This window comes from Lates calcarifer, linkage group LG15 (genome assembly GCF_001640805.2).
Source record: "Lates calcarifer isolate ASB-BC8 linkage group LG15, TLL_Latcal_v3, whole genome shotgun sequence".
In the NCBI taxonomy this organism is placed as follows: domain Eukaryota; kingdom Metazoa; phylum Chordata; class Actinopteri; family Centropomidae; genus Lates; species Lates calcarifer.
The window spans coordinates 30705621-30720423 of record NC_066847.1 but is presented as its reverse complement, the minus strand read 5'-3'; the positions used below and the strand labels follow the sequence as shown (position 1 = coordinate 30720423).

Here is a 14803-nt window from a genome sequence, read left to right as displayed (position 1 = left end):
TGACAAGTGAGGCTGCAGCCAAGGAAATATCTGGCAAAAGGATTTGCTAAGTTGTTCATGTCCAAGGTAGGACTGTTTACTTGCATATATGCTATTATTTTCCACCACTGCTCAGCAGGCTTCATCAGGTCTGCAAAGTATTCAAACTGTAAAAACTTTGATAGAATAGAGACTGTTACATTACTTAAACAGCTGTTGGCTGAACATATTATTTATATTGAGGTAAGTTAAAATGACTCACTGTTTTTGCAATATACAACAATTAAATGTGGTCATTTCTATAGTGGTGTATTGTAGAGTACTTTCTCTGATGATACAGTTGCTGTGATTGTGATTTGAAACTGAATGTAATCAACTATGTATACAGGAAGTCACTGTAATATCATGAGTAACATAAGTTCCAAAAATAACAGCTTTAGGTTAAGCAATATGAAACTTGTCAATCCCAATAACTCCACTTTATTTATACATGTATGCATTTGGGAAATTTTCACAAGCTTTGAACAGAAACTGAAAAGAGGGTTACGAAATTTTTTAATTACCTGCATAATGAACTTTATAAATAGGAAGTCACTGTAATATAATGAATCCCTTTAACTTTGCCTTATGGCTACATACGCATACATTGTTGGCAAATTTTAAAAAAGGTTATTTAATTTTTTAACAACTTGGAATTTTCTTTGTGTTATACATTTAGCAGTGCTAGTATAATCAATGTAAGTTTTAGCTCCCAATATGAAAATGTAAATGGTGTTCTAAAACCTTCTCATTAGCAAATAATTATTTTGGATTTTCAGTCTGAAATATCTTGGCAATTACTGGATTGATTCTCATGAAAGTACCCAGAGGATGAATTCTAATGACTTTGATGATCCTGTGACTTTTCCTGTAGCACCACCATGGTTCACATTTGTGGTTGGGAGATGAGTATGTCAACAACTATTGTATGGGTTGCCACGAAATATAGTACACACATTCATTTCCCCCTCAGGATAAACAAGGGAGAATAATAATGCAACAGCTTTGATAACCTTACTTTATTATCTGGCACCATCGTCATGTCAAGAAGTTTTTTTTGGATCCAGACCAGTGACACAGTCCTAAGCCTGTAGTTAGCCTTTTAGTTCTTAAAACTGTTAGCATGCTAACACGCCAAAGTAAGAGAGTGAACATGGTATAATTATTCCTGTTTAACATTAGCAGGTTAATTTCACAGAGCTTCTAGCTTAGTTGAAGATTTTAAATCTAACTGTAAAAACCAAAGTTCCGCACGTTGGTAAAATTAGCAAATTTATGTTAAAAAAAAGAAAAAAAAAGAAAGTGCACACATTAGCGAGCTAGTTTTGTTAGTGGTTTCAGTCTGTAACACCTTGCAGTCGTTGGGTAGAAAGATTTAGAAACAACTAGACTTAAGTCCAGCAACAGTAAATGCAAAACATCTCATTTGTACAGTTTTGTTTCCTCAAATGCAAAATCTGTCAAAAATCAACTTCTTTCTATGTATTTCTATATCATGATGAATCATCCTGTCCCAAATGATATTGAGTAAGCACTTTCATCTGAACGCAGAGGGCGCCAACGCAACGATGTTTACACCTTCTACGCGAGTGACGTCCATTTTTCCGACTGCCCCTGAAAGCAGCACGAGTTTAGTGAAATAACCAGCAGGAGCAGTCAAGAGTGAAAATCTGTGGCGAGCAGACACTGCTTCCTGGATGGAAACAAAACAGAAGAGCAGAGCTGACATACAACCGCACACACACACACACACACACACACACACACGGGGCAGACAGCAGTGAACGGGACGTTAAAACATGTTTATAGATTTTCTTTAAACCCGGTGAGAGTGTGAGAAACGCGGTATCGAGGCGGCAGTAGCATTAGGCGTTGACAGCACAGGTTATTATTACAGCAGACTGTATCTACACATGTGTCTGTGCCACAGTAAGGAGCACTGCGGCTGTGGATCTGGACTCAGGCAGCTCCTGTAGACAAGGTAGGTCCCCCCCTTTCTCCTCTGCTGATCTGGCTTTTGTCTGCAGCGCCACACCACCTTTACCAACGTCGTTTATGAAATAGTACATACGCCGAATGCGTCAGTGTTTCACTTTCGACCTATGCAAGTATGCAACCTTGAGATGCAGATTTGTTAGGTTTCATGTGTAGTCTGGTCGAATGCACCGTAACAGATTAGATATTACACTGTTATTTTGTCATGAAAATACAAAACTGACCTCAGGCTAATTGTAGAAAAATATGCACGTATCACAGCAACAACTGTCTTGGAATAATAGCTTTAAGTCGCATCTATCTAATTCATTATCCACCAGTGTTTCTGGTTAAACTGGTGTACACTTCTTGAGGGTTTGCATTTTTCCACCCCATCATCTTCCTCATACTGCTGTGCTTCATCTTCATCTGCTCTTGTATCAGACTCTGTCCCAAAAACACACAGGTTATTGGGCCAGAAATCCAGAGGGACAGACAGACAGACAGACAGACAGACAGTGACTGCAGCTGTGTAAATGATGCCTTACAAATTCTGCTACACAGTCCCTGAGCACACTGCCCAGCTGCCTCCTTTCCAGCACAGTGGCAGTCTGTGTAAAAGCAGCAGCAGCTTTTCACCAGGCAGATCTGGTTTTCCATCTCTGCCTCTCTGGTCAACAATGATGCTTTGACCCCCCTCTTCCCCCTCCCAACCCCCCCCCCCCCCCCCAATTCACCCCCACCCCACCCCTCTCCGGGCAGGAATGCCATCTAGACCTTGATCCGCAAGGACTGCTAATCACTGAATAGTCAGCTCCACACCTAAAAGGAACTGTTAGCACACAAGGGCGTTTTGATTAATGAATAGCTCTAACAGTGAAAATTTTGAGTTTGAATGCAGGCTCTTATTCTCAGCTTGATTGCTTTTCAGGGGCTAGGGCTGCAGGCAGGATGGGTTTTTGAAGGCCAGTGCTGATAGCGAGGTCTTTCAGTTTAAGCCTCTGTTTGTCAGCGTTTCATTGACATGTAATATATTTAAAATTAGTTCCATGTGCAAACTTTCAGGGTGGGGTGCTTCTGAAACAGTGTTCAGACTCCGCTCAATCCTCAAACCCACACATGCAAACTTAAATCTGGTCTTTTTTTTTTTCATTAGAATCATATCATCATAAAGTATTGATGAATTCTACAATTAATTATTAATTAAACTGATTGATATATCAAAAATGGGTGACACTGTCCCTTGTTCTTAGATGAACACTTTAATCTGTCTGATCTAACAACAGTTGGTTACCCAGTTAATCTCAAGTTCCTGTAAACTTAAAAGTCATTCTGTGATGAAAGGCTTCACTCTACTATTAAACTGTTTCCATGCAACGAAGCTAGCTGACAGGAGACCTGTTATTTTACCATGTGAGATCATGAAGCTGGTTATGCAGGACAGGCTGATAGCATTGTGGGATGACGACTGCTGCCGCCTCGGCTCGCCTGTCTGAAAGCAGTGCAGGATACGCCATGACTGTGCAGAAATACCAACGTGCTCCACGAGCTCCAATATCAGTGATGTGCATGTATGCCACCACAGATCGATAGAACACAATGAAAGAGCACCCAATGAAAAATTTAGGACACTGGTGGTAGTGGTGGCTGTATTGATTGGACTGCTCCAAAGTTTCCTGCCAACTTTTAACAGCCTGCTGAAATAGAGAACATTGTGTGTGGGATAACGTGTGATTTCAACAGCCGCTCAGGCTGCAGAGTGTGTTTTTAACGCCACTGTTTCCTGTGTGACCCTGTTCTGTGTCCATCCGCTGTTATCTACAGGATTAATGACAAATCCCAGATTATGGTGTTATTATTTCTCATGCTTTTTGGGATTGGACAGCCAAATCAACCAAAGGGATGATTTTGGGGTTTTGGTGACTTCAGTCCCCTTTAACACTAGATTAGAACATCCACCCATCTCTGCCCCTGCTGCCCCAAAATATGTAACTAGTACATAACGTCTGATAACCAAAAGTGTATTGTAATAATTTTGGTGATCCTCTAACGTTTCATCTAGCCTCGCTGTCTTTAGTGCTAATTGTCCAATGTTCAAACTAAGATGGTGAACATGGCAAACATCATCTGGTTAACATCAATCAGTCCCAACTGACTTTATGACCAAGTACATGAAAAACTAATGACATTCCCATCACTCACCTTTACATATAGCATACTAAACCAAGATGGAGAACATGGTAAACTTTAGTATTACTCTGAGCATGTTTGCATACTGATGTTAGCATTTAGCTCAAAGCACTGCAGACAGTCTCACAGAACTGCTTGCACGATTCTTAGTCTTGTTTAATAGGTTATTTAACATTTCCATCTGTCTCCCATTTTTTGCTCCATGTTGATATTACGTGCTCCACGAGCCTGTATTTACCATGTTTCTAAAAGTGATTGACAATCAATCCTTCCTGTCAGACGGTCAATAACTGTAAGCTCAGTAAACACAGACCTTGGACTTTGGCCTCAAAATGGTATTCATTTATTTAGTAACAACAGACATGATGAGTAATCAATGTTACTGCGGTAATAACACATAATTATATTATGCTTCATTCACCATGCAGTTTAAACAGTGACTAATTCATACTAGGCAACAAGACAATGACAGTGTATTGCTTCAGGGAGAGATGAAGTAATTACAGTTGGTATACCAGTTACCAGGATGAATGACAGGTTCCAGAAACAGGGTGCAGTGTTGTCAGAAGGCCTGGCAGTAGTTGTGCGAACTGTAACAAAAGGGAAGCAAAGTGTTACACCTATGCCTACAACACACATAGATTTGTTCTGTTTCTGCTTTCAGGAATATGGAAGCTGTAGGTCCTCTCCGTCCCTAGCAGAAGGGTTAGGAGAAGCCTGATTCCTTCTTACTTCCCTCCTCGCCTGCCTCACCCTTAGATGGCCAGCAGGAGTCCCACCCTGAGCCAGGAAGCCAGGGACTCAGCACCCGGGACCCCTGAGGCCGGTGCTGACCCCCAGCCGGGACCTGAGGTCTTCTGCAAGCTGTGCCTCAGTGAGCAGCCATCTGCAGCCACCAGGGAATTGCAATGCTGCAAGTGCAACTTCTGCACGGCGGTAAGTAGACGTTTATACAGTATATTCAGGATATTTACAGTAGATAATCCTCATATCCTAGTATTTGTTTGTAAAGTGAAGGACACATTAGCTGTTAACGAATCAAACCTGTGAACCTTTGTAGAACAGAATAGGGTACCACCAGGCTATTTTTAGATTGTCAAGAGAAAAGAAAAAGTGTTCACTCTCTGCTTGTATTACTCATGTTTTTAGTCACTGTCAGTGGGCGGTGAAGTGATCCAATACCAGACTTTTTTTGGGGGCAATTTAGGCAAATCTCCAACATTTTAATTCCTTGGAATGTGATGCTCCTCTTGATTGCAGCACCACTTCCTGCTTTTTGATCTTAAAATACATTGTTTTATTTGCAAATCTTGCATATTCCAGCTTTAGTGAAATGAATCACTTCCAACACAGGACTGCATGCTGTTCCTACACATTTACTTTCTTTGAATTGTCCTTGGAAATGTTTGTGATTTATCCAAGCTGGTTGATGTTTTTTTTTTTTAACCCACTTCTTGGTATTCACAAATATCGTCTGGAGTCAGTTTTGAGAGAACTTAGAATTATAGAGGTCTGCTACTAGACTTAGACTTAGACTTAGACTAGACTTTATTGATCCCTTGGGATGACTCCCTCAGGGAAATTAAGTTTCCAGCAGCTTATATGGACTACACTGCTTATGTCTAATAAGTGCCTACCTGGTATATAGAAACTGAGATGTTGGTGTTATGCCCTGACACAGAGAGGTTGTTAGATAGAGGCAAGTGTTAATCTCTGTCCACGTGAGCTAAGTTTTCAGTGTTGCACGCACAAGGTCACACAGATAAAACACACACACACACATATACATATACAGTGTCACAGGGGAAGAAGGAGGGAAATGGATACAGTAAACTCTGCTTATCAGTTGGACTGTATTGTATAAACCTGACATATCTCCTCTAGTCTGGTTCATGGGCACAGACTGTTGCTTTTGTTTTTTGTTTTTATTAAAATTCCAGCTCAGTTTTTGAGTTAGCAGTACATCATGCTTTATGGGAAAGCACATGATAAGCGCAAGTTTGCATTTACAAACAAGTTTAAAAATACATTCCAGACCTCTGTGATAGATCTGCCTGTCTTCCACAGAAAAGGGACATTTAAATGTTTTATTTTCTGTTCCTCAAAACTATTTGCCTTTGCGCAATGTTTTCATAGTTCCTCCAACTGCTCCATATTTCATGTCTGAGGTAACATATGACTTTTGACGTGTGAATGCTGATAAAGACCTTGTGTTTATGTGACATTTAGCTTGCCCTGTTTGCACAACATCTCATTTTCACTGTGCTTTCTTTGCATTTTTCTACATTTGTCATTGTATGAATGTGATACATTGTTCGATATATTGCTTTTTGCAGGGGCATGGCATTTCTGATGTATTACTGTACTTTTGGTTCCATTCAGTATCTAGACTAATCCTGGTGTGTCGCTCCTCCCTCTCCAGTGTTTGCAGCAGTATGTTCAGCTGGCCATCATGGAGGGTGGGGGGGCACCCATCACCTGCCCAGATATGGCCTGCCAAAAGACTGGCGTGCTGCTGGACTCTGAGGTATGTCCTGTTTAAAACCAAAGATATGTAGGTCATGAGTGAAACCAAAAAAAAAAAACTAGACTCTTGAGATGCCGTAAAATACAAAGATAATGTTGATGCACAAACTAAAAAACTATTATTAATATTCCATGAATTTCTAAGCTGGCTCCACCACGTTCTAGTTTCTAGTCCAGAGTGCTGCAAGCAAACTTCTGAAGAAATATGATGTTGGACTTTCAGACTTTTTTTTTCAAATTGTGTGGGCTTGATTAACTAAGATCAAGTGTTGTGAAAATCGTGTGTATCCAGCCTTAACAACATTTCTGAGGAAATTCTTCTTGCTTTGAGTGTAGAGAATAAATTGTGGTAATGTGAACAGTCAGACAGAAAGTGAAACCCCACGAGTGGTTGGACATCATAGATTCCACACAGCACGTCACAGAAGATTCAGATTCATAAACGAATGGAAATTTTACCCCTCACTTCCTTATTTGTAATGTTTTTCTTGTTTGAATACAATTACATTAAGACGCTTCTTGAAAGAAAAGCCTCTTTAAAAGTGCTTATTAGCCTCAATCTGAATTTGAATTGATTTGACTGTAGATTTTATATCCTCTGTTGTGCAGTAGTGAAATTAGGCATGTGTTTTTATTGCTGAAAAAGTATTGCAGAGGGCAGAAATCATCCACTGCAAGCAGTTTAAATACTTATTTTAGTCTGTAGGAATAACATAGAATCATTTTCTCAGTCTTACTGGTCTTGGAAAGTTGCCATGTTGCAATCAACTCCTTTTTTCTCTGAGGTGCAATTTGTAGTTGCTAGGCGACCAGTTGATCCTGGAAATAACCCCCTTTTAATCTTTACAATCATGTTTTTCTTTGCATTTATCCATTAGGGTTTACAGATGCAGGATTTTTCACACTTCTTTTTTGTAATACTTGCAGTGACATTGTATGAAAATCCAGAAACCTTATTTTTAAATCCCTGTGATCTGTATATCTGTGCGCACACACAAAATTCACTGTTAAATCTCTGACTGAATAAAAACGACTAAAGCCCCTCTCTGTGCTCTGTGATTGCAGATTGCCAGCTTGGCTGCAGCTGGTCAGGTGGAGCTGTATCAGCGTCTCAAGTTTGAAAGAGGTAGGTATTGTTGCATTAGCATGCTGATGGCTGGGGACAAGCACTGGGCTATTTCAGGTCACACTTCAGCAAGGGGCATTAAACTGAGCAGCTGACACAGAGTGCTGAGCTTCACATGCCTGGGATAATGTGGGACCTCCAGTATTATCTAGAAGGTTACTAAAACTGTGGCTTTAATGCCTTCAGGAAATTCAATAACAAATGTGTTAAGAGACCCATGTAACTATTCTGCTAAATCTGAGGCAATGACTTTTTCGGTGCAGATAAATTGTTATGACCTGTGTGTAAGTGATTGCACTTAAATTGTGGAAATGTTTATGAAGGCGAGTTGATCTGTGGTCCTGCGTTAGAGGCCTGGGAGCAGAAAGAGAATCTGTTGAAATATGTTTCTGTTGACATAACAAATAGCAAACTGAGGTTGGTTTGCCTTGCAGCTATATCGGTCTTTTCCAGTTGTACAGCAACAATATGCTGTAAAGCCAGTAATAGTTATTGTTTAATCAGACCATGAATCACAAGACTCATAATATTGGAAGTGCAAAGTACAGACTGTTTTGCAACATCATTTCCCTTTATTATGATTCATTATGAGCTGATCAAGGAGATCTCAGTCGCCACAAAAAGCTTCAGTGTTGTTTTGATTGTGAAACATGTCAGATGTATTTCGTATGAGTGTTTTATATCTGAATTCTGTTCTTTCACTTGCTAGAATGTGTTTGCCTCAAAAGATAACCAGCTGGAAATGGAAATTTTCAGTCATACTAGCAAGGGATCACAGTGTCAGGCCATCCACTACTTTGGTCCACACTGAAAGATATTACTCATATTTAGAATGTAATATCTCTGCTCCTATATCTTAAACATTCAGTCACATCCTCTTTTTGCCTTCTGCAGGAGTAAAGTTGGACCCCAGAAAAGCCTGGTGCCCAGTGCTTGAATGCCAGGCGGTGTGCAGTGTGCAGCCCAGCACTGAAGGCCAGCCCACGGCTGTGCCCTGCCTGACCTGTCACACCGTCTTCTGCTCTGGGTGCAGAGGGCCCTGGCAGGACAGCCATACCTGCCCCGAACGCCAGCCCATGATGTCACCCTCACCTTCTCATGAAAGCAGGTCAGTCAGCTAGCCGTTTGGTCAGCCGCCCACTGCCTGCAGCCACATAGTCTGAGCTCCGCTTTGAAAATCGTACAGTGCTGAAAGCAGGATGAGTGTGTGAGTTTAGACTGGGGGTTTCTATAAAGAAACACTTGTTACTGCTGTAGACAGACTGGTAACTGAATCATGATGGCATTCATTTATTTTATTAACTGTTCAGTTTAAGCTATAAAAGTAGATATATAGTTATCCTTTTTCTAAGACGTATTATCTGTTCATTTCAATTATCTTATTTTATGAGGAAATCCCCATCCTTCCATTTAATTTTAAAAGAACTGACAGTTATTGTGGCAGGATATTTACACTGAATGGATCATATGAGTGATGTGTAGCTCCTCATCTCCCAGTAGAGTCTGTGCACTGAACACAAACATTATTTCAGGATTAATAGCCTTCTATTCCCCAACAGTGCCCTCTGTGTAGTCCCCGTTGTACAGTTACATTACTGCGCTGCTCAGAGCTGTGGGTCTGCCAGACTGACTGATGTCATTGGAGAGTCACTGAGTTATATTGGAATTCCATTGTCCCTGTGCCAAAGGGAGGTGAAGGATGGGCACTGAGCCAATTAGTGCACTGTACAGAAGGAGGCTATGCACTGCAGTAAAGCAGTGGTCTCTGCAGTGTGCTGTGGAGGATGGAGCAGGCGTGGGTGGAGTGAAGGAAGATCATCTTTAGATTTGAACTTTAGAGCATGATATACATTTTACAGCCTTCAGATTTAGCCATCAAATGCAGTGTTATTGCACCATGCCACTCTCCCTCAGAGGTTTTTTACTAGCCCCCTAAAAATGTATGATCTTTTCACATTATATTTAGTTATTCAGTTCATTTGACCTCCTTTCATAATTAAATAATTACTGTTAGGAGCCTTTCCTCTAGCCTTCCACCAGGACGATCACATCTAATTGCCATTTTGGCTTCTTTTGATTTTTCAGTTTGACATTGTGTCCCTGTTTACCACTTTCTATTTTAGAGGGGTGGTTAATTTTTCCTAATCAGTCTGTGGCAAGTCACATTTTTGTTCCACCCTCTTTGTTTTCAGTTGACAGTCAAAGCTATGGTAGCAGCTGCTAAGAGAGTCATATAGGTAGGCTTACAATTTGTGTAGGTTTGTCAAGAGAATTATCACCTCCCTCTGCAGTTCACCTCAACTCTTTGTAGCATCTTACCATCAGTCATCTCATTGTTTTCATCGTATGATTCACTCCCTGCCCCCGTCGTGGTTTCCAGTTGCAACAGGCAGTGGTTTTCAACAAGAAAGCTCTCATAAACATGCTCACACCACACTGCCCAGCACCAAACAGCAGATGCACAAAGTTAACAGCTAGCAAAGATGCTATCTTAAGAGTGAGATATTTCTCTCTGGAGTTGGAGACCAAGGAGGGAGGGTGAATATTAGATTTGCATTCACCAGGTGTCCAGAGATGATATGAAGATGTTAGCTTTAACAACCTTATAGTTGTGTTCACAGCTTGTTGTCCTGCCACCAGATGGCCAAGACAATCAAGTAATGCAGGTTTAATGTTAATATTTTGTCTGAACAATTTCTCTGTAATTGTAGAAAACTCCTGGAAAGTGTTGAAATCCTCAGTCGTGACTTCAAGGTCGTCAAGAGTAGCGTTGGCCCTGAATTGTATTTAGAGCATATCTCCTTCATACCTTGGCTTCCCAAAATAATTAACCTAGTTCAAAGCGAGTAATGACCCTTCACTCTGCTGCTAAATAAAGACTTCACACCGTGCCTGGAGACTCCTGAGGCCCTCGTGGCTACATACTCCAACGTGCCCCCATTAACTGCATACCTGATATCTCCTGTGTCTTTCTCTCCATCCACAGGGCCCGCTCCGACAGTCACTCTGATATGCCCATCAAACAGTGTCCGATGTGTGGTATCTACATTGAGAGGAACCAGGGCTGTGCACAGATGCTGTGCAAGAGCTGCAAACACACCTTCTGCTGGTACTGTCTGCAGAATCTGGATGTGAGTCCTGCTGCTACCTGACTCATAGATGTGATGCATGGTTTTGGACTCCAGTTGAAAAATAACTGTGCAGCCTAGCCACCTGTTTAGACTCAAACTATGCTAACTAAGTTTTTTATCAGCCAAGTTCAAAACACCTCAGCCTCCGTTTTGCTGTTTCACTATCTTCAGTCTGTATTTGAATGTCCAGGCTGATTGCGAGGTAGTAGATCTTTGGTCTCAACATGTGCGTTTTGTCACTACAGGGTGATATCTTCCTGAGACACTATGATAAGGGACCATGCAGAAACAAGCTGGGACACTCCAGGGCCTCTGTAATGTGGAACAGAACACAGGTGAGGCCACTCAGCAGACAGCAGAGCATAATTTCAGGGTTGTGGTGATGTTGTCATTGTCTGAATGGATTAGCCTTCAGAACCACCCATCCATGAGTGGTAGGTTATTCCATGCATCGGTTTCATTTTAGTAAAACTGTTCCAACACATTACCAGGATCAACCAGCTGTCAGTTCAGTTAGTCACTGTTGAAATACCACCACAGGACAGTAGAGCTTCCATTTGGGCCTGTTTCACTTGATGTACATTCTAAACAAAAGCTATAAACTCTGATTCACCATCAGACTTGGGAAACTTTCATCAACCCTGTTCTGTTTATCAGCTGCTACTAGTTATTTGTGAAATTCCCCTTAGAGACCGATAAAGTCAGTTTTAGCCTGGTGTTAGTGGTTAGTTGTTTTCCACCGGTGTGCCCAAATAGTCCTTTATCAGACATTAAGCTGAACTAATCCCCACGCTAATCTCAAATTCCTGCCCTGTAATGACGTCGGCCATTCAACAAAACAACTTCAATTGGCCGCCAAACCTATTTTCTTTCTACTTTTCCCTGTTCTGACAAGATTATCACATGATTTGTATTAAGTTTGCTGTGAACCTCTTTATTGTGACTTGGTGTGCCTGCGTTGTCAAGTGTTTGGAGAGTCGAAAATACAACGGCACAGTTGTTCCTTGCAAAACAACTCATGGCAGGGTTTGGTTACACCCTTGCCTAACAGGTCCTCTAAGTTTTACAGTCTGCTTGTCACACATTTTTTTTGTCACAGTAACTCCTTCTTAGCTCCTGTTGTGACAGTACATTAACAGTGTACTGTGTACTGCATTTAAGTTGTACATTGTTTAAATTTAAATTTGAAATAATGTGATATATGACTATGCTAACTACTGGTATACATGACATGGACAAAAGTTCATGGACACCTGAACTATGGCCTTTATTATGCTGCAGCACACCTTTAGTTAATGAGCTTGGCCACTGATGTTGGGTAATAAGTCTTGGCTCGCAGTCCAGCATTCCAGTTCATCCCACAGGTGTTGGTTGGGGTTGAGGTCAGTGCTTTGTGCAAGTCAGGCTCTTCCACATTGAACTTACAAAAACGATACTCTTTGCGGGCGGCAACGTTGTCATGTTGAAACAGGAATAAGCGCTGCCACAAAGTTGGAAGCACACTAAAAATATTGTACAGTTTAAAGATTTAAAAAAAAAAAAAAAGTTTGGGTGTCCACATACTTTTGGTTATATGATGTAGAACTTCATGATACATAGTATTTTAATAGTCAAATTAATAATAATGTCTTGTAATGAGATCACAGACTGCTCTGATGTGAATCGTTTTGTTAATTGTAGTGCTGCTCAAGATTAGGGCCACATTACCCATAATTCTTGTAGCGTCTGATCACAAACAGTATGTTACTTGGCTGTGAATTGTTTCTGTCGGCATTTCACTCCCACTATCTATCACTGGTTTCAACTGGAAGCTTTAAGTGCATATAATCTTTATGTGCCATAAAGCAGCCTCCCCTCACACTGTAAAGCCTTGCAGTATTATACACTTTATAATCTTACGTAATGTAATAAAATATGGTGTAGAGGCTGCTGAAGCCTGCCTGTCTTCTCAGCAGTAGTCTCATTTGTTAAAGGGTGAAAGAGAGTGAACCAAACACAAGTTGCAGGCTGTTAAAACAAAACAGAAAACAGGAAGATGTTAAAAAGGCTCAGTACAGCTGAGAGAAACTGTTTGACTTTGGTGATAAGTCTCTGTGGGTTTGTCACTGTGAGCTATCCCTGTCAAATTACCCATAGTCATTTAATCCATCTTTGTTGTGTTGTTCTTCAGGTGGTGGGTATCCTGGTGGGGGTCAGCATCATCGTGCTGGTGACATCTCCACTCCTCCTCCTGGCCTCACCCTGCATCCTGTGCTGCGTCTGCAAGCCCTGCAGAGGGAAGAAGAAGAAGAAAAAGAGGAAGAAGGGCCTCAGCCAGCCAGATTCTTCCACATCATAGCAGCTCCCTCCCTCTCATTGGCCTGATCCAGGATCACTCATGAAGCCCGAGGAAACCAACGAAGTGCAAGTGCAAGCTATGGAAAAGGAAAAACTTACGGGACAATGGAGTACTTTTTTCTGACTCGACAGACTGGAAGCCTTGTTGGTGGAATGGTGCAAGTGTAAATATGAGGAGAACAAGTGGAACCTAGTTGTTTACAGATGCACAACAGGTTGCAAGGAGAGGGTGGTGGAGAGCTTTCCTGGACACGGCTCTCTTTCCCTTTCTTTCTTTCTTTCTTTCTTTCTTTCTTTCTTTCTTTCTTTCTCTCTCTCTTTCACACACACACACACACACGCACATGCAAGTGCAATGCCACCCTCATGTGCCAAATGTCATGATGCCAAACCAGAGGTGTTAGGTGCTCAAGTGCCTCACTCTACAGTGCCTGGTGCTTGGTTGTTGTATTTGCTTTGCCTTCCATTCTATCTTTATCTTATGCAAAAAATTTAGCATTATGAAAATGGACAACTGTCAGGATCACACAGGGTTGTAAATCCCTAAAAAATGCAAAATATTCTTTCATAGTGGGAGAGGGCAAATGGCATCATGTGTGCACTGTATATTCATTCTAAACTGATATGAAATATATGATAGGGCTTCAGTGGTGCACAGAGATCTTTTCTTCTGCAAATGTTCCACCTGGTATATTCCAGACCAAAGGATGATGTGTACTTTTCTAAAGTGTGTTAATATGTATTTATGGGTTATGTGTGTATGGTATCCTGTTATCATTTCTATATTTCTGTTGATGTTTCTGCATCAGATATTTTATAAAAGTGCCATTGTAATTAAAATAAACATACTGTATTGAACACACATCAGGCGGTGTTGTGTTTGCCGGTGCCATTTATCGTTTCATGGGCATTTCTTCACGTTTTGTCTTTGCAGAAAGTTGCGAAGTAAACAGGAATTTGACAGAGCAAGAATGATATTATTTTCACAGTGGACAATGTTCACATTATCATTCACCCTTCAACTGTAAAGAAATGAAAGCAAGGGTACAAATGTTAAAAAGGTAAAATCACATTCCTGACTGAAGTGTTACCTAAATATCTCCTGAAAACTCCATATGAAAATCTGAACATTATATTATTACTTTGTTATGTTGTATATTTTGATGAAGTATCTGTCTTTTAAATATACTGAATGTGTTTTTAACTTGTGACTAGTATATGACTAGTCTGTACTCAACAGAAATACAGGAGAAATACAATAGAGAAGTTCAATAAAGATTATAAGAATACAAATTACAACCATGTAACCCACAAGTAAGGGTACATGCAATTTTAAGTTTGTTTTTCACAATATTTGAATATATAGTGAAATTAGTATCCTAGATAATGTAGGGCACTGTGGGACATTTCAATCAAAAGTAATCACCTTCGTGTTGTTTCACCAACTTAATAACTAAACCAGGAGCATAGAGCCATTCTAATGAAGTACATTGATATACCT

At 40.7% G+C, this 14803-nt stretch overlaps 1 protein-coding gene across 1 annotated transcript; it reads left to right on the top strand.

Moving 5' to 3' along the window:
- Positions 1 to 1669: 1669 nt before the first annotated feature.
- rnf144b (ring finger protein 144B) lies at positions 1670 to 14164 on the top strand. Its single transcript, XM_018682328.2, has 8 exons — positions 1670 to 1999; positions 4847 to 5118; positions 6605 to 6709; positions 7774 to 7834; positions 8729 to 8942; positions 10821 to 10965; positions 11211 to 11300; positions 13136 to 14164. Exons 2-8 carry the CDS (start codon positions 4942 to 4944, stop codon positions 13301 to 13303), a joined length of 960 nt encoding a protein of 319 aa, XP_018537844.1. The 5' UTR covers positions 1670 to 1999; positions 4847 to 4941; the 3' UTR covers positions 13304 to 14164.
- Positions 14165 to 14803: the final 639 nt, after the last annotated feature.

Bases quoted from the DNA above. Each gene is read 5' to 3' on its own strand.
- rnf144b (XM_018682328.2), top strand. From the start codon at position 4,942: ATGGCCAGCAGGAGTCCCACCCTGAGCCAGGAAGCCAGGGACTCAGCA. The intron at 5,119-6,604 runs GTAAGTAGACGT...CTCCCTCTCCAG, and splicing joins AGTGCAACTTCTGCACGGCG to TGTTTGCAGCAGTATGTTCA. The intron at 7,835-8,728 runs GTAGGTATTGTT...TGCCTTCTGCAG, and splicing joins GCGTCTCAAGTTTGAAAGAG to GAGTAAAGTTGGACCCCAGA.